Source organism: Sphaerodactylus townsendi, linkage group LG14 (genome assembly GCF_021028975.2).
Source record: "Sphaerodactylus townsendi isolate TG3544 linkage group LG14, MPM_Stown_v2.3, whole genome shotgun sequence".
Lineage (NCBI taxonomy): Eukaryota > Metazoa > Chordata > Lepidosauria > Squamata > Sphaerodactylidae > Sphaerodactylus > Sphaerodactylus townsendi.
The window spans coordinates 30,725,148-30,751,256 of record NC_059438.1 but is presented as its reverse complement, the minus strand read 5'-3'; the positions used below and the strand labels follow the sequence as shown (position 1 = coordinate 30,751,256).

The following is a 26,109-nucleotide window of genomic DNA, read 5'->3' as shown; positions in this document are numbered from 1 at the left end:
GTGCGGTATAGTGACAGCCATCATGGTATAATGGTTAGGGCACTGGATTAGGATGTGGCGGACACTGGTTCAAATAACCCGTCCACCACGGATGTTTTCTGGGTGACCTCGGGCCACTCACACAGTCTCTGCCAAACTTAACTCACAGAATTATGAGGATAAAATGGAGGAGAAGAGAATGATGTTAATTAACATCATTGGGTCCAGCGGTGGCGTAGTGGTTAAGAGCAGGCGCATTCTAATCTGGAGGAACCGGGTTTGATTCCCTGCTCTGCCACTTGAGCTGTGGAGGCTTATCTGGGGAATTCAGATTAGCCTGTACATTCCAACACAGGTCAGCTGGGTGACCTTGGGCTAGTCACAGCTTTTTGGAGCTCTCTCAGCCCCACCCACCTCACAGGGTGTTTGCTGTGAGAGGGAAGGGCAAGTAAATTGTAAGCCCCTTTGAGTCTCCTACAGGAGAGAAAGGGAGATATAAATCCAAACTCTTCTTTCTGGGGAAAAAGTAGGGTATAAATGAAGCAAATACATAAACTATAGAGGAAGAGTTTGAATTTATATCCCACTTCTCTCTCCTGTAAGAAGTCTCAAAGCAACTTACAAACTGCTTTCCCTTCCTCTCCCCGCAACAACAGACACCTTGTGAGGCAGGTGGGGCTGAGAGAGTACTGAGAGAACTCTGACTAGCCCAAGGTCACCCAGTAGGTTTTATGTGTAGCAGCAAGGAAACAAACCCAGTTCACCAGATTAGAATCTACCGCTCATGTGGAGAAGTGAGGAATGAAACCCAGTTCTCCAGATTAGAGTCCATCGCTCTTAACCACTCCACCATACTGACTCTCTACACTACACAGAAAAAAAGGTACAGTGAGCGCAAAGTAAGTCCACATGGGCCTTATACCCTTCAAAAGGGCAATGGTTATGCCGGTCATCCGGCACTGACTGTCAATACCAAAATAGATGTTGATAATTTATGTCTTGTTTTTCAATGGGAGATTCTGAAGCCAATTTACAGATGATAGATGTTAAATACAATAAAACAATTACGGTTTAAAGCCATTAGCATTGTCAAATCATTCGACACCACCGTCAACGATTACAGAGCACCCTCTAATCAAAGACAAAGCCAAGAGTGATCAAGGGCAGATGTAATTACACATCAAAAGCTTGAATGAACAGAAGAGCCTTCAAAGGCTTCTTAAAAACTCATCAGAGCTCGAATTCCAGAGAATTCGGCGTGCAGCTGATTCCAGAATGGGGCGGGGGGATGAAGGATACATGAGAATACTAGTTTGATGCTATGTGAGATTTCTGGTAGACCAGGGGACCCCAGTGAATGGGAGGGAATATAGAGAAGATTTTCTTAACTTTCTTGGGCTTATTCTGTCAAGGATGCTAAAAGCACGATTATTTCAAATGTACCCCAGACAATTTGCGTAGGGAGCAGGTGTAATACATTCTCTGTGTGGCTCATTTACCAAATTTGCTTGGCTCCTGTGCTTCGGACCATGTGTAGCATCTGAACTTTCTTCCAGCGGAATATAAGCAGAGGTGGGATCCAGCAGGTTCTCACAGGTTCCCGAGAGTAGGTTATTAATTATTTGTGTGTGCCGAGAGGGGGTTACTAATTGGTGATTTTGCCATGTGATTTTTGCCTAAGTTACGCCCCTCCTTTCAGCAGTAGCGCGCAGAACTTGAAGCAATCTAGCAGGAGGTGCACCGGCATGCATGGCAGCCTGCGCCTGCGTGCATTCGTTTCCCGCCCAAGGAATGCTCCGCCCCCGGAATGCCCAGCCACGCCCCCGTCGTGCCCCATCCAGCCCCATTGGCGCTACGTCACAGTTTGAATCCCACCACCATGGGAACCTGTTACTAAAATTTTTGGATCCCACCACTGAATATAAGGTGTAGGAACTCAGGTGGACAGTTATCAGGGCATACCACAAAAGCCAAGTGCTGGTATAGGAAAGAGCACAAGGCAGATAAAAGGTGTCCTCGGCCCTCTAAAAGAAATCACAAGTTCAAGAGCATTCCTATATCGTAAACCACTTCAACTACTTCACCAGACCTTAGGCCAAGCACTATCAGCAACTCCACCTTGTCAGGATTAATGACTCACACTCACCAGTTCATTAGTCAAGGCATTTGATGGGTACTTGAGATTTCTTAAGGTAACAAGCACCCATCTAATGCCTTGGTTGTTTCCAATTCCCTTTTAACAACGGTTGTTAAAATGCTTCTTCCTTTAGTCCCAGATCAGAAAAAGGGAAGGTCAGAATAAGGGTGCATATTTATCGTATGACGAATAACGACAAATGCAGCTAAGAGACAGAGGAAATAAAGGTGTTCAATGTATTGTCGAAGGCTTTCACGGCTGGATTCAACTGGTTCTGGTGGGTTTTCCGGGCTGTGTGGCCGTGGTCTGGTGGATCTTGTTCCTTGTTCAGAACGTTAGGCACAAGACCCACCAGACCACGGCCACACAGCCCGGAAAACCCACCAGAACCAGAGGAAATAAAGTTTGTTTTACAGATTATTACTGTTATAAATTATAAGAAGTAGAAAGATAATGGTTTAAAAAGGGAGATGGTGGTTGAAAAGAGAAAATGCAGAAGTGGTGATTTTAATCTCATCAGGAAACATATCTGACTTTATAAAACAGCTATTGGTTGGGGAAAATCTAAGGATCACGCTTTTACATCTGCTGCACATACAAAGGCAGTGTCTATGTTTGTTACTGGATGATTACTGGAAAGGAGAACTGTCTGACAAATGAGGCGAAATATGAGATGACTGAAAAAGGGTGGTCATATTACATCTCTGGCCACGTTGTAAGAAATTTCTGAAGAACTCATCCCAGAAGATAAATGCTGACACACAGACAATATTACACTGAAAAGGCAATGGTTATGCCAGTCATCCAGCAGCGACTGCCGATACCAAAATATATTTTAATAATTGATGTTCTGTTTTTCAATGGGAGATTCTCAAACCAATTTACAGATTATGGATATGAATTACAATAAAACAATTACGGTTGTAAAACTGTGTCTCTATACATCCCTATTATACTGGCCACGTTGTGAGAAATTTGTGAAGAATTCAACCCAGAGAATAAACACTAAAAAATATTGGCAATTTTGAATAATTAAAAATGATAAATGTACGGTTCTACGGATCTCAGACGTTAATTCTGTCCATTCTCACCCATAAGACATTCACTTTAAATTCAACCCTGAGAGAGGCACGATATAACATGTAATATCAGTGCAATCTGTTTTAAAATGGGAGCCTTTCAATTGCTGTGTCCACGTGATATGCAATAGATTTTGTACATTTATCCTGGGAGTGTACCTATGCTTTGCTGAGTCATATAGGATCTAAACTGCTGGTGTTATTGTAATGCACCATGTTTATCTTCCTTTGCCGTTTATCACATTCCACTCACTTATTCACAGTTATTTGTCAAACAACAGCAATGTGCTGAATGTCTGATAAGCAACATGACATTAACAAGAAGTATCAGTATATTATTATTATTATTATTATTATTATTATTATTATTATTATTATTATTATTATTAATTATATTTATAAACCGCCCTCCCCCGAAGGGCTCAGGGCGGTGAACAAACAGTAGATAGAGCCCAATAAAATCAATAATCATTAAATACCGGCTCTATGTATATTTAAAACCAACCCCATTAAAATGCAGCGTTCTAACGTCAGGTATATCGATGGCGTCCTGCTAATACATCCCCTAAAGGGGGGAGAGGGGAAGAAGAGAGGAGAGACAGCAGGGTCCACAGATTTTAAGAAGGGGAGGGGAGGGGGGGCCATCAGCTGCCGGACTCCCCAAAAGCCCGGTGGAACAACTCTGTCTTGCAGGCCCTGCGGAAATCATTAAGATCCCGCAGGGCCCGCGTAGCTGGAGACAGAGTGTTCCACCAGGCAGGGGCCAGAGCTGTAAAAGCTCTGGCCCGGGTGGAGGCCAGCCGCATCATTGAAGGGCCAGGGATCACCAGTAGGTTGGCCTCTGCTGAGCGCAGAGGTCGGTTTGGGACGTATGGGGCAAGACGGTCCCGTAAATGCAGGAGGTCCCAGGCAGCATAAAGGCCTTAAAGGTCAATACCAACACCTTGAAGATGATTCAGAACTCAACTGGCAACCAGTGCAGGTGGCGCAACACAGGCGAAATATGATCTCTGGCGGCACCTCCTGTGAGCAGGCGAGCCGCCGCATTCTGGACCAGTTTTAATTTCCGAATCAGCCGCAAGGGAAGGCCTGCGTAGAGCGAGTTGCAATAGTCTAGCCTGGAGGTGACCGTTGCATGGATCACAGTGGCCAGATCCGTTTGGGAGAGGAAGGGGGCCAGCCGTCGGGCTTGCCGGAGATGAAAAACGCAGCCCGGGTTACATGGGCCACCTGGGTCTCCATTGAAAGAGACGAATCCAGGTGGACCCCCAGGCTACGGATGGAGGAGGCCGGTGCCAATGTAGCCCCCTCCCACACCGGCGGCTGGAAATCCCCCACCTCTCCCCCCCCGGCCCAGCCAGAGGATCTCCGTCTTCGATGGATTCAGTTTTAACCTGCTCTGCTTCAACCAACCAGCGACCGCCTCCAAACAATGCTGGAGAGCTACAGGGGCGATGACTGTTCCCCCCTCCATCAACAGAATGAGCTGAGTGTCATCAGCATATTGATGACAGGTCAGCCCAAAGCTCCGTACCAACTGAGCAAGGGGTCGCATATAGATGTTAAATAACAGCGGGGACAACAGCGCTCCCTGAGGTACACCACACTGAAGTGGGCACTTTCGGGAGGCTGAGTCCCCGCACCACACTTGCTGGGTCCGGTCCCGGAGAAACGAGGCAATCCATTGAAGGACAGTGCCTCACACCCCAGAAGCGGCCAGGCGGTGGGTAAAAAGATCGTGGTCGACCACATCAAACGCTGCGGTAAGATCTAACAACACCAGCAGCGCCGATCCGCCTCGGTCAAGTTGCATACGGAGCATGTCTGTGACGGCGACAAGAACAGTCTCCGTCCCATGCCCAGCACGGAAGCCGGACTGGAAGGGATCGAAGGCCGATGTGTTTTCCAGGAAGCCCTGAAGCTGCTCCAACATCACTCTCTCAATTACCTTCCCCAGAAACGAAAGATTCGAAACGGGGTGGTAATTGGCCAGATCACCAGGATCTAACGATGGTCTTTTCAAGAGTGGGCGGACCACTGCCTCCTTCAACCCACCCGGAAAGACTCCTTGCTCAAGGGAGCTATTGATGATGTTCAACAGGTGGGGTCGTAGCTCCGCCCGGCATGCTTTAATAAGCCAGGAGGGGCATGGATCCAGAGGACAGGTAGTAGGTCTAACAGCAGCCAGGGCCCTGTCGACAGCGGCTTCAGAGAGCAGGGAAAACTGGGCCAAACAAGGGCCAGAAGACGGCAAGGGAGCCTCCAGTTCACTCATTGTCTCTAAGGTGGAGGGAAGGTCCTGGCGGAGCGACGCGATTTTGTCTGCAAAAAAGCTCATAAATGCCTCACAGCTAATAGCCAATTGTTGATTTGTAGAGCCCTCAGACAATGAGGTGAGTGACCGAATGATGCGAAATAATTGTGCTGGGCGAGAGCTAGCAGATGCAAGAGAGGAGGAGAAGAATGCCCTCTTCGCCTCCTTCGTTGCCATCTCATAGGCCTTCATAAACGTCCTATAAGATGTTCGCGCGGCTCCGTCACGAGACTTCCTCCACACTCGCTCTAGCCGTCTGAGCTCCCGTTTCATACAGCGTAGCTCCTCAGTATACCAAGGAGCCAGCTTTGACCGGGGGCGCAGAAGGCGCCGGGGAGCAACAACCTCGATGGCATCGGAAAGGCGGGAATTCCAGTCTTCCACCTGGCCATCAAGGGTGCCGGTAGGTTCAGGGTCCCGCAGAGCATTCAGGAAACCAATAGGATCCATAAGTCTCCACGGGCGGGCATAAATCCGCCCGTCGCCTAGACAGGGATGTCGTGGCACGTCCATCCGGACCTTCAGGGCATAATGGTCAGACCATGGCACTCTATAGAGGATATGACCATATCAATCCCCGACCCAAAGACCAAGTCAAGTGTATGCCCAGCCTCATGAGTGGGGCCAGAACTTACCAAGGAGAGGCCCAGCGTCGCCATGGATGACACTAGGTCTGCAGCCGCCACACACGAGGCGGTGTCGACATGGACGTTGAAGTCCCCCAAGACAATAAGTCTGGGGAACCGCAACGCCCAGTCAGCCACCACCTCCAGCAGCCGCAGCAGGCCGTCCCCCGGTGCGCTAGGCGACCGGTACACCAGGAGGACTGCCAACCTCTCCGAGGCCATCCACTCCAGGCCAACACATTCAAGACCCGTGATCTCTGGGACAGGGACAGCCCTAAAGGGGATGGTATCACGGATGAACATTGCCACACACCCCCCCCCGGCCCTGTGTTCGTGACCGGTGGAGGCATGCGAAACCTGGTGGGGAGACCTCGCCTAAGGCGACGGTCTCCCCTTCTCGCACCCAGGTCTCGGTAATGCAAGCCAGGTCCATCTGTTGATCTCCAAGATATCCTCGGAGGACAGCGGTCTTATTATTTATGGACCTGGCATTTATCAACACCAGTGACGAAGCAGAGTAACCCTGAACCCTACCACCTGCGTCCCTCGGGATAGAACGGAGGTCAGAAGGTGGGCGAGCATATCTGTATCTCTCCCATCTTCTCTCATATGGCCACCGTCTACCATCCGTCTACCATCATATTTGCCCCGTCCCATCAACACCGGGATCCCTAGGCCCATTTGTGGCCCCCCCATTTCCCTACTGTCCAATTGGCCATGCTGGTAGGGGCTGATGGGAATTGTAGTTCCTGAACATCTGGAGAGCCGCAGGTTCCCTACCCCTGGTATATACAAAAGCCTGGTGGGAGGTTTTCCTGTGTGCCCACCTTTGCCGGGCCCGGCGACTCACTGTGAGGTCACTCTGGCAGAGGCTGCTCTGTGGGTTGTTGTTGGGTCCGCCTTGATTGTGCCAGTGCCCAGTGCTGCTATGCCTGCTTGGGCACTGCAGGTGGGTTGCTAGGGCCGAGGTGGGAGTTGGAGGCCAGGGACACGGACAGGAGGCCTCGGGTTGGTTTTTGGGGTGGGGGAGGGTGGCTGGGGGAATGGAGAGGTGGGGGGAGGTCTGGCAGGAGGGTGGCTTGGAACGGCTTCTCAGTCTGGCCTAGGCCGCAATGCTAAGGCTCTGCTGGTCTGGCAGGCCGGCTTGGCTGTTGGGGGTGGGGGAACGAGAGGGTGGTGGTGGCCCAGTGGAGGCACCACTGCTCCCGAAGGCCAGCATGGCTGTTAGGGGTGGGCACTCCTCAGTCATCGGGAAGTCAAGTGGAGAGGGGATGGAGTCCTGCACGCCTAACGGTTGGGGATTCATCACAGGACATTCCAGCCCTTAGGAAATTATGTATAAGGATGTTGTGAGTTGCTCTGAGTCCACTAAGGTGTGGGAGAATGGGCACAGCTTCCATCAGCTGTGCGGGCCCTGCGGGATCTTTGCGATTTCCGCAGGGCCTGTAAGACCGCATTGTTCCACTGGGCCTTTGGGGAGGCCAGCCGCGAATTGGATACCCCCGTGCTGTGTGCTGCACCATCATCGGCATTACCTATGTGACATCTCTTTGGTATTGTCTGTCCCCTCCTGGCCTTGGGATCGGGCGCCATCATCAGTTTCACTAATTTCTTTTTTATTGGGTTTAGTTTGCTGCTATTTTGTACTGAGTTGAGTTAGGAATTTTAATTATTTATTGTGTACTATTGTTTTTAGCTGTTGTTCTGTTGTACACTGCCCAGAGCCCTTTGGGGGTGGGCAGTTTATCAAGTTCAATAAATAATAATAATAATACCGTGTTTCCCCGAAAATAACAGTGTCTTATATTAATTTTTGCTCCCAAAGATGCACTATGTCTTATTTTCAGGGGATGTCTCATTTTTCTGTGTTCTGTTCGTCGGACATGCTTCCAAACAAAAACTTTGCTACGTCTTACTTTTGGGGGATGCCTTATATTTCACACTTTAGCAAAACCTCCACTACGTCTTATTTTCCGGGGATGTCTTATATTCGGAGAAACAGGGTAATAAATAATAAAAATTAAATAAAACAGGACTATAATATGTTCCAGGTCTTAAAGGAAGAATACATTTAATTCTTTCTCCTATAGTAAAAAATCAAGCAAACAACCTGTAAAATTAAGCTGAAATCAATAGTCAGAAATAAACTACATTTATCCTACCAGTAGGGTTTTTTTTAAAAACAGCAGCTCTAAATGAAAACATTTGATGCACAGTCAAATATAAATACAGTTCCTGTGGTTTTTCCCGATTGCTGTAAAAAAGAATTCAAAAGAACAAGAAAAATCTTTTCTTTCCTGGAATGTGACTCAGAGAAGATACCGTAAACAGATTTAATCATGTCCTCAACTGGTTACAATTTCTTTTATATTAAGTCTGTGTCTGAAGAATCATGGCGATGCATTTCTGAGATCCAGTACTGGGTTGGATCGTTACAACTGCTTCTCAAAACATATCTGTTCTCATAATATGCTGCTCGGATGCAACATGTACATTGCTAAACCAACACTTATACCCTGACGTTCCAAACAAGCCAGACATGTTCCAAAAGGGTCCCAAATGTTTGCAGGCTCAGTTACGGAACTAACTACGGCCAGGAAACTAATTTTCTATAATGATTCAAAGTGCTCAACTACACAGTTTGCAACTACGGTTGGAAGCAGGTTCCCAAACTGATATAGCTGTGTTAACCCATTTTAAGTGCCAGACGGTTTATCCTGTTCATCTGTGCTTTTAATCACAAAAGAGCATAGCAGCCATTGTACACAGGTACATAGTTTGGTACAGAGGAAATGCAGGAGAGGGAAATGCAAAAGAGCATAGCAACCACCAACTCCAGCATTCTGTCATGTTCAACAGGGAACTATACAAGCAGAGGACAGAGGTCAAGTCTTCCTCTGCTACTGCTCCTCAGTGATCGTATTTTGAACACAGAGCTTCCATTTAGTCATTGAAGCTAATACCCATTGGATGGGCCTATCCGCCATGTATTTGTGTCCCTTCAAAGCTGTCCATCAACTTTACTGCGTGTCTGCAAGTTCTAGCAATTGGCCATGCTGAAAGGGACTGATGGGAATTGTAGTTCCTGAACATCTGGAGAGCCGCAGGTTCCCTACCCCTGTTCTAGCATTATGTAAGAATATCTCCATCATGAGGAAAGGCTAAACGAATTGAGGAAATAAACTGGGGGCTTTTTTGCTTTGAGAAAAGACTACCGAGGGGGTGGGCTTCCATTTAATTAATTAATTAATCAATTAATTAGTTAGTTAAGTAATTAATTAATTGATTGATTGATTGATTGATTGATTTATTGATCACCCTAACTGTTTTATGGTCTTGCACAGGGGCCGTTGCAGGACAGTGGCCAATCGCTGGGTAGGACTCACTTCTAGCCAAGCGTCACACAAGGACTGTCTGGAAGTGAGTTCTGCATGGTGATTTGATAGGAGTGTGTAGGAGCTTGTGGGGGGGGGGGGCAATTGCAGCTGGCACTGAGGCACCAGGGGGGAAGAAAGGCAGGAGGGGTTGCCCCTCCTCAGTGGGTGGACTTAACCCACCAAGTTTTCTAGTGCCCACTGCATTTCTCATTCAATGAGCTTTACTGCTAGTGTGTGTGTACGTGGGTGCATATTCTACAATCTAAAGTTGATTGGTTAATTTACACAATTGATGTTATATACTTCAGATCAGAGAAAACACCTTAATATCAATGTCTACCTGGAATGCAGAGTTTAGACTCCCTGGTTACAGCTAAAAACAACTGCAAGTTTGCTTCAGGAGAACATAACTTATTCATATATAAATGGAGGGAAGAACCACCAGCTATGATAGGAAACATCCATCCTCAAATCCATGTTTGCCAAGATAATGCAGATGAGAAGATAGGACACCATCTGCCAATTCTGGGTGGAAATAGCAATCCTAAAGAAAACAATTCCTGTCTAGCTCAAATATTCACAACAAGTATCTTCTGAGATAGGGAATCTCAGCGGTTCCAGCAAATGAGCTTGCTTTGTACCACAGTGCTCTTGTGCCTTTGAGTGGTATTCTATGTTGACAAAACACAGAACACATTTCAAATGTCAATGTGGTATCCTGGAAAGGGCTGGACTTGGACAACGGAGACCTGGATTCAAATCCTGTCTGAGATATGAAGCTCATTCGTTGTTATTGCATTATTGTTATTTCATTTGATATACTATACTACTGTTATTATGTAATTATTATATTGTTGTTGTTATGTAATGTTATATTAATGTTGTGAAATGATATATTAATGTTGGGGATGTTATCATAAGTTAACTTGCTCTGAGCTGTTAACCTGATAGTATCATTTTGATCTTGAATTGCTGATTTGTGGAGCCATTGAAACTGATATTGTCTTTATATGTAGCCTTATGGTCTTGTATTATCATGTTATTGTTCCTATTATGTTGTATACTGCCCTGAGCCCTCCGGGAGAGGGCGGTATATAAATTAAATATCCTATCCTATCCTCATTAACAAACCATCAAAAATGCTTTGGACACAATGCAAAGACAAGGAAGCATAAGAACGTAAGAACTAGCCTGCTGGATCAGACCAGAGTCCATCTAGTCCAGCATTCTGCTACTTGCAGTGGCCCACCAGGTGCCTTTGGGAGCTCACATGCAGGATGTGAAAGCAAGGGCCTTCTGCTGCTGCTGCTCCTGAGCACCTGGTCTGCTAAGGCATTTGCAATCTCAGATCAAGGAGGATCAAGATTGGTAGCTATAGATTGACTTCTCCTCCATAAATCTGTCCAAGCCCTTTTTAAAGCTATCCAGGTTAGTGGCCATCACCACCTCCTGTGGCAGCATATTCGAAACACCAATCACACGTTGCGTGAAGAAGTGTTTCCTTTTATTAGTCCTAATTCTTCCCCCCAGCATTTTCAATGAATGCCCCCTGGTTCTAGTATTGTGAGAAAGAGAGAAAAAATTCTCCCTGTCAACATTTTCTACCCCATGCATCATTTTATAGACTTCAATCATATCCCCCCTCAGCCGTCTCCTCTCCAAACTAAAGAGTCCCAAACGCTGCAGCCTCTTCTCATAAGGAAGGTGCTCCAAGTATATTTCTCTTTAAATAAGACTGGTTCACATTTGATGCAAATGCATCATCCCTGCAGTTCAGCAAATTTCATACAATATCATAAGAGGAATTTTTCCCCCCATATGAACTGATGAACCCCTTTCTATTATTCTGTCTAGACAGTGCTCAAGATAATTCAAACCATCATAGAACCATAAAACCATCTACTTAAAACAGCCCTTTCTTACCTCTCTTTAATACTGTAAAATACACCAATTGGATCACAAGTATATTGAAAACCCTCTACCTTCTTCAATTGACTGTCATGGTATCCCAAAAACTATCATAAAATAAAGTAGCTTTGTGCATTGCAGAATATACTTTACAGCACAAAGCTAACGGCTGTCATCAAACCGCTAAAATGAAAGGAAAAATGCAAATAATAGTTGCACACGTGAATATTACTAATCACCAGAGCAGCTTTAACTACACCAACATTATGGAAAGAAAATGCTTGGATAGACATTTCCTGATCATTGTAAATTTTGGCAGAAACCCCCAAAGAAACTTTTCAGTTAAATCAATTTGTTATCCTTACGGGACCTTTCCCTTATAAATTGGAAGAGCCACCCCAGCTTCATCACAAACTGCAGACGGAATGTATTGTTGAAGGCTTTCACGGCCGGATTCAACTGGTTGTGGTGGGTTTTCCAGGCTGCGTGGCCGTGGTCTGGTAGATCTTGTTCCTAATGTTTTGCCTGCATCTGTGGCTGGCATCTTCAGAGGTGTATCACAGAGGGAAGTCTGTTACACACTGTGTCCAGATGGAATGTTTCTCAGTTTCAAAAGTTGTCCTATCTGTGCCCACACGTACATACACATAATTTTTATACTGTGATTAGTGGCTGTTAAGGATGTCAGTCTGCCCTAAGTAGTATTATTATTATTATTATTATTATTATTATTATTATTATTATTATTATTATTATTATTATTATTATTATTATTATTATTATTATTATTATTATTATTATTATTATTATTATTATTATTATATTTATTATTATATTTATTATTATATTTATTATTATTATTATTATATTTATAAACCGCCCTCCCCCAAAGGGCTCAGGTATAACTCATGCTCCCCTTTGTTCCTTGGTATTAATCCAGCAGCTGGCAAGATGGCCACATACCTATTGCATCTTGCTGACCCTAGGCAACGTTGGGTCCTCACCAGAGCCGGAGGCAACGTTTTCTCTCCAGCCTTTTTACAGGGTTGGTTCGGGAATTCCCCTCTTTCGGACAGAGTATGTCCACATTGCCCAACTTGCATTGAAACGCTCGAACACATCTTGTGCTACTGCCCAAAATATAAGCCTCTCAGGGAAGCCTTATTGTCACAATTCATACGCCACTGCTCGCCTAAAGCTAGCACCTTAAGTAACGATCCCTTGATGCTAGGGAATACGGCCCAGTATTTGCTGCAGATTTTGTTGGTAAGAGAAATCTAATCTGTCTCATTATATTTGCCTCTTTTGTGATTTTATCCTGAACGCTTATGCCTAATAAAGGTCTTTTGTTTGTTTGTATGCATAGTCATAGAGCAGTGGTGGCGAACCTTTGGCACTCCAGATATTATGGACTACAATTCCCATCAGCCCCTGCCAGCATGGCCAATTGGTAGGGGCTGATGCAGAATTGTAGTCCATAACATCTGGAGTGCCAAAGGTTCGCCACCACGGTCATAGAGTTTCCAGCAATTCCTAGAGCTCGTGCACGTCACTTCAAGATTTTCCTCAAAATTGATGTAGCAACTCAGCTAACATCACCTTTTCTTAAAAAATTATTTTCTCCTGCGGCTGGACAACTAGGACTGCCAGCGGGATATCTGATGGCTCTACAGGTCGTCAATCCCACCCCCAAACAAAGTACTTGCAACAAAATGTAAGGAATATACACTGGGGGAAAATATGACCAAAGCACATGCTAGCTACTTAAATGTTTCTAACAGCCGTCAGTTATGCTACACAGTAAACACTAACTGCACTGAGGGAAGTTTCAAAGCAGTTTGGGCACTTTTGCACATGCAGGATAATGCACTTTCTATCCACTTTCACAATTGTTGGCAAGTGGATTTTGCTGTTCTGCACAGCAAAATCCAGCTGCAAAGTGCATTAAAAGTGGATTGAAAGTGCATCATTCTGCATGTCCGAAAGTGCCCTTTGTGATATAGCTAGGCATGAGCACCGATACAAATTATCGTCAGATTTCAGCTTTGGCTTTATTCAGCTACTACTGAAAATGTTCAGGTTGAAAACACCTGGTTAAACAAATGTCTAAACCTGGTTCAGGTTAAAAACATGAAAATTTTCAGTTCTTCCCGCCCTCCCCCTGCCATTTCCCAAGCCCTACGGGACAGAACTGCATAGGATGCGGTGCCCCATCTTTCCAAGAAGACTTTCCACCAAGATGATTTGGAAAGCAATGATGGGGGACAGATCCTCCATGCCGCACTGAGTTTGCTCAGCACAGCATGGAGGGTCTGGCAGTCCCTACCCCTGCCTGTGATTTTCAAGCCATGAAGGGCTTAGAAAGCAACAGGGCAGGGGGCGGGCAGATTCTCCAAACAGCACAGCATGGAGATCTCTCCCTCCCCGTCTTCACTGGCTCCAAGGTCCACATAGGAAATGGTAGCATGGAGGTGGGGGGGATTTAAAAAGGAAAATGTTATTTGGGTTATTCAGCTTTTTTTGGGGGGGGGGTTCTGTGATTTGGTTTACCAAAAAGGAAGAAGCTAAAGCCACTGAGACAATCCACATAGCTATCGGAGTCCTGGTCAACCTCGACAGACTGTTATAGCAAAACTGTGGCGGTTACCTGAGCAGTAAGGAGATCTTCGCACTTATGTGCTTGTTTTTCTATTGCAGATAAATACTGTTTTTCAACAGCTTCTTCTCGCTGCTGAACCGTGGACTGCAGTAAGGCCTGAAACAAACAGAACAGCTGTCTGGCATGAACGGGACAAGGCACTCTGCCTGCCATTAGAAATAATTCTTTCCCCTGATACGTCTTCTGTTAAGCAACGTTTGCATGCAACCGTAATTCGATATGAAAGTACACCCATGGATCCGATATATGGAACATCTTAGACAAATGTTGGGTCTATTATCGTTTGTTTTGTTTCTCTGCGACCAGAATTGCTCGGATGGTCCTCGTGTTTCCCTACAGAATTGTCTGTGTAAAAGCCCTATAAGAAACAGGGTAGGTGAGAGGTACTGTGAAACGTATCCAGTTCAGTTGGACCACACAAGATGAAAGGCATAGGAAAGCCAGTGGGGAAAGGGGCGGGGGCTGCCAGACATATTTCACTGGCTGACAAAGCTCCACATCCTCTCAGCTCACTGCTAGATCCCCAGGGCTAAGCATGATCTTCACAACCACAAGTCAAGTAAAAGCAGATGGAAATTATGAGTTATTTGAAAATATAGAACCGGTGCCCCCCAAATAGTTCTCGGTCCCTTGAAGAGACTGAGAATCAAAAGTGTGAAAAGCAGAGGGGAGGGGGAAAAAAATCTCACAATAATACAGATAGAACTGTGATTATTTTATTGCAGTGGGGAAAGAGATCCAACCACCAGGAAAAATTAAAGGAGAAACCAAACGAACATCATCTCTACCCTTTGTTAATATTTTACCCAGTTCCCTCATCCTTCTGTGATTGGCAGTGTATGATCTTCATTATTTTAAATACCGTGGTGCCATTACATTGGCCCTTTCAAAGAGATGTGCTACGTATATGTAATGGATACCACAAAACGCACAAAAATCCAGCATTTAAACAAATCTGAGTACTGAACTGTTTACCGTTAAAATTATGCTAAAAACAGCTTCCTTTATAGAAAACAGAATTTTGGCAAGTTGTGGGCAAGCAAGGAAACTCTTCCAAACCTCTTTTTATTTTAAAAAATAATAGACATGCTTGGTGGGAAACATTTAGCAAGATGCCGCATATATGCAAAGAAGTCTGGAATAGAAATCTTGTTTCTGAACTGCTCGTCAACATTTTCCATGTATGTGGTGTTGCAAATGCATTACAAGTGCAGAAATATCAAACGTCTTGCAACCCGTAAGCAATTAAAACTGAGCAGTGAAACCATGAGTGTGCAATACTACAGAGTTCGTATACATCTACTGCATTTGCCTTTGGAGCAGAAATTAACACAGTTTTGCAAACATTAACATCCTCAGGAAAGACATGACTAAGGTAATTCAGTAGTGTAATCCAGTAGCAATTTTTAAAAAATGACAATAGAAAAGAAGCAAAGGAGTCAATTTAAGGAGTCAAGCTAAGGAGCCCTAAAGAATCTGTGCACTCCCTGTCGAGGCAGGAAAATTACTGGAGAAAATGGAGTCCTTGCCAGAACAGGAAGTGACGGATTCTTTTCCTGCCTCTCTGAGATGGGGTGGAAATCATCCACCAAGATGGCCTCCGTCTCCAAGAGAAATAGTAATTATCGTAACTTTAAATATCTCAGCTTGTTCCCCCAATAGAAAATTAACCGGGTTGCCAACTTCAGGTTAGCAAATTTCAGGGGATGTGGGATGAAGCCTGGGAAAGGCATAGTTTGGGGGAGGGGAGGAAGTATAATGTCAGAATCCATCGTCTCCAGCCTTCAGGACCCACCTGGAGGTTGGCAACCCTACAAACTAATCAACAAGCATAACAAATACCTTTCCAGAGTCAAGCGGTTCTAACCCCAAATTATGTGCAAGTGTTGTTTGTACTAGAAGAGTGCAGTAGTAATGCAACTCATTCAAGGCTTAGCTTTGTTTTGCTTATTTAAATTGTACTGTTTAAATCAATTGCCACCCTAGTATTTAGAAACAAGCGAACATTTATTGCACTTGGGTAAATCTAAAACAGGTCTAACGCCACCATCTTTTTCATCAACTAGAAAACCTTTGGGAAAAAAATACAGTGGAAACAGAATGAGGAGAGAACTCCTGAATAGCGCCCTTAGCCAACAGTTCAGAGACCCGGAGGGCTAACTCGGAGAAGGGATTGTTCCTAGCCCAGGAAAAGTTGGTACAACAGGGTAAATCCTTGAATTCCAACTTAAAACCAAACTTAATTAAAGTAAAGCCTTTATTGGCATATACAGGATGACACAGCAATACTTATAAAATACACATAAGACACCCAGTGGCTAAAACACATTCCTTCAGCTAAAAAGCTCCATTGGCAAAAGTAAAATATCAATAGCAATTAAATAATATTGCCAGCTATATTAGTGTAATGTTGCTAACCATTTAAAAATTACTATCCATCTTGACTTGCATCTATTACATTTAGCAGAAATTTTGCTACATTCTCACAGACAGTGGGATCAAGGTATAACCAAACTTAACTATGCTCAGCATCCAAGCATCCAAACAGATAGTTTCCCACTCGCGGGCAAAGTTGAACAGTATGTCCATGAAAGTAGGGTCCTCAAATGAGGGAGATTGAAATAGTCAGAGAACAGTGACTGCCCCCCTGCCTAGACCTTTGACTGTTCTTCTTTTGATGGAAGGATTGTTACTGTTGGAACTGTCTATAAGCAGGATACTGCTGTTGCTGGTAATGGGAAGACTTTAGAGGATGGTAGAATGGGGTTCCAAAGCCATGGCGAGAATAGAGGGGGCACACCCTCCCAGTCACATGATAGTTTGAGCAGGAGGGGGAAGTCACACCTCTTTTGGCTGGGCGGGGCACCCTTCTCTGATTCTGAGGCTAGGAAGAAATTTTTTCCCAGTTGGCACGCCTGTGCGATCTGCCCTGAAGACCGAAGATGAACCAATATTTCAAAAACAGCGTTTGAGTTTCAGTTCTACTGGGAGTAGTTCCATCATCTACACACCCTGTTCCACATGGACACCTAAGTAAAATTGTAACTCCATCTGCCATTTCCTCCTGCTCCGTGCCCTCCATGCGTCATCTAGTCTGGACCAGACTGGGACAAGTGAGTGGGGTGCAGCACGTGGAGGAGGGGGGGCAGGAGGAAATGGCAGATGAAGTTACAATTTTACTTAGGCCTTTATGTGAAACAGGGTACAGTAATCATAAAGTAAGAGTCCATGAACCTTAAATCCAAATGGCAATCAAGGGTGTGGATCTTTCCCCCCTTTCTTTTGTAGTGCCTCAAGAACTACAAACAAACAAACAAACAAACAAACAAACAAACAAACAAACAAACAAACAAACAAACAAACAAACAAACAAACAGTGCCAAGAATTACTAGAGCCCTGTGACCAAAATATGAGGAAGCAAGAAGGGCTACAGCAAAGAGGGAGAAATCAAGCACTATTGCCTGTCCTCGTTCTTCCACTGGTAGGGTTTCTGCTGCTTTGTTAGTGCAAAAAAAAAAAAGTGGATTGTAATATTCCCCAATTCCATGCTGGTCTCCCATGAATCCAAGCATCTGCCTTGGGGAGGTCACAACGGAGGGGGGGGGGCAAGCCTTATAACACAAGATGAATAATCTATTCTAACAGGACTATTTCCCCTCCTATTGCTTCTACTGCTGCCAGGTATAGTTTATGTCTATTTCCTTATTCAAACCAGTTTTTCTTTTCTCATCTCTGCGATTGTCCAGAAACTTGTTTTGAGAATTCAGAACATTATCATTGTACTGGGAATGGATACCGCTGGGTATTTTGACATTCCCTTTGTCTAAAAGCATTTCAGGAAAAGGCACTGGATTCTCCTTTGGCTCTGGAAACATGGTGCTGTGGAAAGGAAAGGAATACAGGGCTTGTTGTGGAAACAGATATAATCCTTACATGTCAAAGCAAATGACCGCACAATCAAAACTGTCTTCTTCGTACATACGGTACTTTTAAAGCCAAAAAACAATTGTTTGCTCATAGAAGTGAAACTTCTTTATTTCTATTTTGTGGGGAGATGCCAATTTTCATCGGTCGTGTTGCTAGATTCCACATTTCTACTTGGAACAAGGGTAAATCCGTTGGCATTCCTTTTTAAGGAATATGGCTCACTTCCAACTGGGTACATTTACAACTGTCTGAAGAGTTATCCTGATATCATGGAAACATCAATTTTGCATCCAAAATAGAACAGTCAAGATGGGACAAGTCGATTAATTTATCCCCACAGAGTAATATGATTCCTGAGCGCAGGCATACCAATCTATGGTGGTGGCTCAGTATTAAATAATGTATTTGGGAACGTTCTGAAATAATAATAATAATAATAATGTCATTCAAAATAACAGATAATCTAAAATAATGGCTTGATTTATATCCTGTTTTGTAATACAAGACTTCCTTCTTTGAATGTACTTAGTCTCCATTTTATTACAACAAGCAAAAAAAAGAAAAGAAAGAGAGAAAAAGGGCTAAGGAAAGAAACAAACATTTAATTTTCAAACTGATGGTGACTGACTAAACTTGGCTCTGGAGACGGTTCTTAAATTTCCAACTTGGCCTCACCTTCAATAGCTTTGCTGGCTAATCAAAGATTAAACTCTGCCAAGTTTTAAATCTCATACTATAGTATAGAGCTACATACTGGTTTATAGATTAGGAAAAGAAACTGATAGTTTGATTTGTTGTGTGAGTTGAACAAAAAAATAAAATCTCCTCTGATCAATGTGCCAATATTGTGAGTTAGGCAGAAAAGGCAATTATGTTTAGTCCCGAAGGGGGGCAGGGAACACCAAATATGACCCAACCCACTATCTGGAACGCATTTTATTTCTTTTGCCATATTCCAATCTCTCTCAAGACTTGTTACATGCATTCAGCTGTTCCACAAACATTACATTTGGAGACACAAACTTATGGAGACCATTACAGCCAGGTCCATGTCCAGGTTTGTATCTTATGTAGTGCTAAAAATGTATCATGGTCTGGCTGAGCGCTAACATTCCACTCTTGTGGTTCTCACTGTTTTCCGGTGCAAGCCAAGTTGAAGAGTTTTATGTAGCTTTCACATTTTTTCAAGACACACTTCTCCAACATCAAGGGCGAATCGCCTCTGATGGACTCCTAAGAAGCTTACTCAGGAAACAAGCCCTTCGCAGAGAATTTAGTATTTTTGTTTCTATCAGACTTCCCACTCACAGAGGTAAAAACCCAGAATGTCTGCTTCGAAAAGATGAAAGCTAGTTACAAAACCTAGTTACCAAAAAAAAATAAAGATATAATTCTTTCAAGTCCAGTGCAACGTTGGCAACATCGTGACTTGCACGGGTTGAAAGATCTTGCATGCGATTCCGCGCTGCCTCAAGCCACAACACATTTCAACGAAAGCAATTCCCACCGTTGACTGTCGGTTCCAAAATGCTGAATAACAAAGGCAGGAGAGATCACAAGCGTACATGAACCATGCGTGGCTTCAAAAAATGTGATGGGAATTCACAACAAATTAATGCAAGGATGTAGGAGTTTTACAGATTTTCAGTTTTGATTTAATGGTCTGTATTGCTATCTCTATGACCAGTGGGCAGGATTCAAATAATTTAACAACTGGTTGTTTTACAAGCACCATTTTAACAACCGGTTCTGCCGAAGTGGTGCGAACCGGCTGAATCCCACCACTGTCTAGGTCTATAGGACATTGCAAACAAGGGGTTTGTCATATTATGGATAGATGCTACGAGACACCCTGACCTGGATAGCCTAGGGCAGCCAATCTCATCACATCTTGGAAGCTGAGTAGGATAGGCCCTGGTTAGTATTTGGATGGTCACAACACAAAGGTAGGCAATGGCAAACCACCTGTTGCCTTGAAAAATGTTACAAGGCTTCCATAAGTCAATTGTGACCTGATTTGCTGAGAGGAATCTTCGGCACATCTCCTTGGAAACAAGTCCCATGTTATTCAACAGGGCTCAGAAGAAGAAGAGTCTGGATTTATATCCCACCTTTCTCTCCTGTAAGGAGACTCAAGCTCCTTTCCCTTCCTCTTTCCACCACAGACACCTTGTGAGGTAGGTGGGGCGGAGATAGTTACGAAGAACTGTGACTAGCCCAACGTCACCCAGCAGGAATGTAGGAGTGTGGAAACACACCTGGTTCACCAGATAAGCCTTGGCCAGTCAAGTGGAGGAGTGGTTCTCCAGATTAGAATCCACCTGCTCTTAACCACTACACCACGCTAAGTTTCAGGAGAGTGTACTTTGATGTAATGCTGTGCCTAGATGTGACACTGAGGAATGGCAGACAAAACCTTACAAAGAAGAGAGTTAAGTCCCTGTCTATCAACACAATAGCCAACTCTATCACAAAACACAGGAAAAATGGATGGTAAATAGGTCTTATTAAGGTACTCTTATTTTTATTATGAATAGGTACACAATCAGTAAGCAACTGTGGTAACTAATCAATTGGGAAACTAAAAAAAAGGCAGAAACCAACACAAAACACAGAGGAGAAATATTCTAGAATAGTAGCAACAAACTGAAAGTATCCAAAAGGTGCATCCCAAAGATTTTCAAAGTCTTTTTTGTTTCCAGTAATCACAATACTAGGCAAAGAAGACCAAGGCCTACAACATTCATTTGTGCATATTTTCATTCTGAAAGATATAACATTCCAAGATATATTTTTATTCATTCACTTTATTCATTCTGAAAGATATAACATTCCAAGATATATTTTTTCAGTGCTCCCCAAATTTCCCAATTTTTCTGTCAGAAAAACATTGGAAATAAAAGTTTATGTCTATGGCCCTTTCCGCACGGCAACGGAAATGCACCTCCACCGGCATAATCTCGGGACTGCTCGCAAGGCAGAGTGCGAGCAGCCCTGCAGATCCGCCACGCCGCCTCCGGTCCGTCACCTCCACTGACCTGCCTGTCCAGCGTCGCTCTGAAGGGCTGCAGGGACCTGCCCACACTGCCCTCCGACCTCCAGGGGTGGGTCTCTGCAGCCCTCCAGAGCGGCGCTGGACAGGCAGGTCAGTGGAGGCGACGGGAAAAGCGGTGTCTTCCCGCCGGTGCAGTTTGCACAGTGCCGGCAAGACGACGCTGCTTTTCAAAAGTCTCACTTGATGAGCGAGGTTTAAAGTGGTGGCTTCACGCCGCTCCGGGGTGGCCAGGATGGCGCTGCTGCCCTCCTGTGCGAACGCTTCCCCAGGGACGGCGTTTTTGCCGTCCCTGGGGCGCTGTATTCCGTCCGTGCAGAAAGGGCCTAAGTCTCAAAAAAGGTGGGAGTTTTTTCCTCTGAAATTTTCTACATTCCCCCTCCCAAACCTGAGCCTTTCTAGCATTCGAAAACCAAAGCGAACATACCCCAGCAGACAAAACTACATTCATATTTTAATTTAAAAATCAAGTATACTTAAATAGATTACACTACTTTTATATATTTTTTTCAGAATGTAACTTTGTCATATTAAAATGTTTTGGAAAAATGCCAAAATGACATTGGCCCAGCTGAAACCAATCCAGATGATATTCAACAGATTGAAACATGTTGGGACTGGAAGCAACTTCTGTTTGCTGAATGAAGAGTTTATCCATATGTTCGAGAAGCTGGAATTACTTTGAATCTTCATTCAAGAAAAACAAGCCTCAGTTTCAGCCTCCACAACAACAACAAAAAAATTAAACATGGGAATTCAAACTTGGCAACGTGCTGGTGTCTTACACTCACTTTTTATTTTTAGAAAGGATGTATTAATTTACAGTCAGAAAAAAACCACAAAGAATTTTTTAAAAAGTCTGTCCCTACCTACTTATTTAAAAAGCAGTTTTCTAAGAACAATCCTAAACTCTGGGAAAGTAGATGTATTAATTTTAATTTTCAGGAAGGCATATTCATGTAAAACACAAGCAAATATAGAGTAGAATATACACATAAAGAGGTATATTTAATCTAGAGCAGTTATACTCACTGAATAGCTTAGGACTCACAACATGCTCCACATTTCCAGAAAGTGGGTAAAGGCCACTGCCTGAAATGGCTTGTGGATGGCAGGTGCTTCACACACTGAAAAAGCCACTGTGCAAAGGACTAGAGCAGTGGTTCTCAACCTGTGGGTCGCGATCCCTTTGGGGGTCAAACGACCCTTTCACAGGGGTTGCCTAAGACTCTCTGCATCAGTGTTCTCCATCTGTAAAATGGATATATGTTAGGGTTGGGGGTCACCACAACATGAGGAACAGTATAAAAGGGTCTCGGCATTAGGAAAGTTGAGAACCACTGGACTAGAGGATGAATGTATTGTCGAAGGCTTTCACGGCCGAAATCACTAGGGTGTTGTGGGTTTTCTGGGTTGTATGGCTGTGTTCCAGTAACATTTTCTCCTGATGTTTCACCTGCATCTGTGGCTGGCATCTTCAGCCACCGATGCAGGCGGAGGTCAGTGAGGACAGACAACCCTAACAGCACAAAGGTACGTTGTTAATTAAAAGGGGCGTTGTATAGTTAATATTAATAGCTCTATTTTGTATTGCCCTGACTTGGATAACCCAGGCTAGCCCAATATTGTTAGATCTCGGAAAATAAGATGAGTTGACCCAGGTTAATATGTGAATGGGAGACCCCCAAGGAAGTTCAATGTTGCAGTGCAGAGGCAGGCAATGGCAAACCGCTTTACCAGACCTGCCCATTGTGGGCGGGATGGCTCCAGCACAAGCCACGCGGCCGCCCGAGGAAGGGCGGTCGCCCAGCCTCAGAACCCCACCCGCATATAAAAGGGGCCGGCCACTGTCTGAGCCTGAGGCCAACCAGATAAACCTCCCTGGGGAAATAGTCCCAGTGTTTTGAAGCCATGTCCTTAAAAGACCCTATCTCTGGTGTCAACACACCATACCCTAGGTCCGTGGTGGCGAACCTTTGGCACTCCAGATGTTATGGACTACAATTCTCATCAGCCCCTGCTAGCATGGGCAATTGGCCATGGGAATTGTAGTCCATAACATCTGGAGTGGCAAAGGTTCGCTACCACTGCCCTAGGTAATGGGAGCCCTCTAGAAATGACTTTAAATGAAAGTCATGAGCATGTAGGAAAAGGCTATCCTTCGAGTACTCAGATCCCAGACCACAAGGGCTTCACGTGCAGCCATCAGGTGATCTACACAACTGCTCTGCCACTGACCTAATGGCATCACCCTGGATTTCCTTATCTTGGATTCCCTTGCAAAGATATGATCTTGAAGTACAAGCAGACATAGAATTGGGCATCCTTTTTTCAAGTTAATGAAAAAAAAAACCTGTGTAATTCCTACTTGAGCTATGCTGGATTTTTTTTAGTGAAGTGAACTCTAAGTGGGAGTAAATAAAAACAAGATGTTCATTTTTTCTTTCTGGACATCTTCCACCATTATTTAGACATGCTACTAAAGCTTTGCAAAGTTGCTACTTTGAACTTTTAAACATTCGCCCAGCCAGTATTTCCTTTGGAAAATTCTTCTCAGACATTATTAATGGTGAAAACGAAAGCCTTATGCGACATCAGGTTATGAAAAATCCGCATCTAACACTTGTCGTTATGCTTAGACACTTTAAATAAAGGGGTAGACCAGGATCAAAAGAACTGGATCCATATACCCGAAAGGGCTTTGGGCTCATATCACCCAAACTAGATACCCATCCCTGGGATGGTACCTCAATATTACAGAATAGTAAAGGTAAAGTTTCCCCTTCAGTCGTGTTTGACCCTGGGGTACCACTGCAAGCAGTGATTTTATAGGCAAGCCGTTTTTGTGGGGTAGTTTGTCATTGCTTTCCCCGGCTATTCTTTACCCCCTAGCTATGTGCTAGGTACTCATTTACTGACCAAGGAATAGATGGATGGCTGAGTTGACCATGAGCCAGCTGCCGGCATATCTGACCCTTAGGGGGCTCGAACTCCTGACTGAGTGAGTGGCAGTGCAAGTACTTAACCACTATGCTACACGGCTCCTTTTACAGAATACATGATTACAATATACAGTACTGAAAACCGCCATCAAATTCCAGCTGACTTATGGTGACCCCAAAAGGTTTTCAAGGCAAGAGACGTTCAGAGATGGTTTGCCACTGCCTGCCTTCATGTGGGTTAAGATAATTCTTAGAGAACTGGGACTGACCCAAGATCATCTAGCAGGCTTCACGTGGGGGAATGGGTAGTCCAGCCTGGTTCCCCAAATTAGAACACTACGCCACACTGGCTCCTATTACAATATGTATTCTTAATTGGGCCAAAGAGCCATCTCCGCTACACAGAGGAAGAATTAAAGGTCTTCCAAGCGATAAGAGGTTCTGTACCTGTAGCACAGGACAGCAGGATTCCATCCCACACATTCTCCTGAACTGCTTATTATACCAAGAACTCCGATCCAGCCTGTTATCCCAAGCTATAGACTCTATGATTGATTATACTGAATCAGATAAAGTAGTTATGGTTTTAAATTGTCAGGATTTTCATTATTGCCTTATAGTGGCAAAGTTTTTGTCAGAAGTTTGTAAACTGAATGTATGACAAACATGAAGTTTTTTACTATTCACTTTTTAACTGGAACTGTATCTTTATACTATCGTGAATACTATCGTGTATATATTTTTATACTATCGTATATGCCAATAAAGGCTTATTGAATTGAATTGGGCCAAAGCTTTCTTTTTCACTTGGGTCATTTTTGAACTGTAATAAAATTTTCAGAAGCATTCACAAATTTTCAGAAGCATTCACATATAACACACCACAAACTCTTGGTTGTCCTGGGGCTCAAGCACTCCCTAGCCCCATGTGCAACACAGAAATTAAAGGATTTCTTGGCTCCACGGTTGGTCTTGACATCCAAAATAGATGAAATCAAACCCTGAGGTTTTTATCCTTGTCTGCAAACCAAGGATTAAACAGTGGCTTGGTATCCCCGTTTACCCAAGTGACACATTGCTTGATAAATATACAGGGAAATAAGAAATTTTCAATATCTGATCCACATGGAGGGGTAGGGATAGGAGGGAGTGACAGCAGTACAGTGGATAAAGTATTAGGACTAGAACTTAGAGACCTGGGTTCAAATTCTATGCTGACATGAACATTGCTGGGTAACTTTGAGACAGTCACAAACTCCTCAAGAGTCATGGATTTCAGTTGGGTCAAGAACTATGGTGAAGATGGGGTGCTCAGGAGCAGAAGCAGCAGAAGGCCATTGCTTTCACATCTTGCATGTGAGCTCCCAAAGGCACCTGGTGGGCCACTGCGAGTAGCAGAGTGCTGGACTAGATGGAGTCTGGTTTGATCCAGCAGGCTCTTTCTTATGTTCTTAATGGAAAAACCGTGAGCTCCTTAATGGACATGCAAGGAGAAGTGGAGGACAGCTACTGTAAGTACTAATAAGAACGCACTTGGGCAAAACTTCCTTTCCCCCATTTATATCTGCAAACATTCAAACAAAAGCAGTTTTTCAAACATGAAAGATGGTGGGTAATTTGTAACCAAACTACATCCTGAATCAAGAGTTGGTCAAGAATCATTAGTTTTAATATGGCCATACACTGACGTTTCGCACCATATCCAACCATCGCTTTTCAAGAGTGGGCTGACATCATATAAGGAAGGGACTGAGAGATCATCATATAATGGTATTTTGATGTTCTGCCATATGAGCAGAAACATTACAAGCACAATGTATTGTCGAAGACTTTCTTGGCCGGATTCAACTGGTTGTGGTGGGTTTTCCGGGCTGTGTGGTCGTGGTCCATGGCCACACAGCCTGGAAAACCCACCACAACCAATTACAAGCACAGTTCAACTTCAAGGAATATATTTGCAAATGTTATGACAAGTGGTTGCTTCCCATTGACACATCAGCAATGCCTAAAATCATATATCACATTGGATATTGGCATCAAACTGGCACTTTTATACCAGCATCTTCCCTGCACACACACCTAACACCAGTGTGCAGAGAAAGCATAGT

At 44.1% G+C, this 26,109-nt stretch overlaps 1 protein-coding gene across 6 annotated transcripts in view; it reads right to left on the bottom strand.

The window, feature by feature from the left end:
- CCDC91 (coiled-coil domain containing 91) overlaps nt 1-26,109 on the bottom strand; it is a 119,519-nt gene that overhangs the window by 41,720 nt on the left and 51,690 nt on the right. For 5 of the 6 annotated variants that reach the window (XM_048516105.1, XM_048516108.1, XM_048516107.1 and 2 more), the window contains one exon: nt 14,068-14,175. The exons of the other annotated variant lie outside the window; for it this stretch is intronic. In XM_048516105.1, the coding sequence (XP_048372062.1) occupies nt 14,068-14,175 (108 nt within the window). The remainder of the gene's footprint in view (nt 1-14,067; nt 14,176-26,109) is intronic. 6 annotated transcript variants of the gene reach the window in all.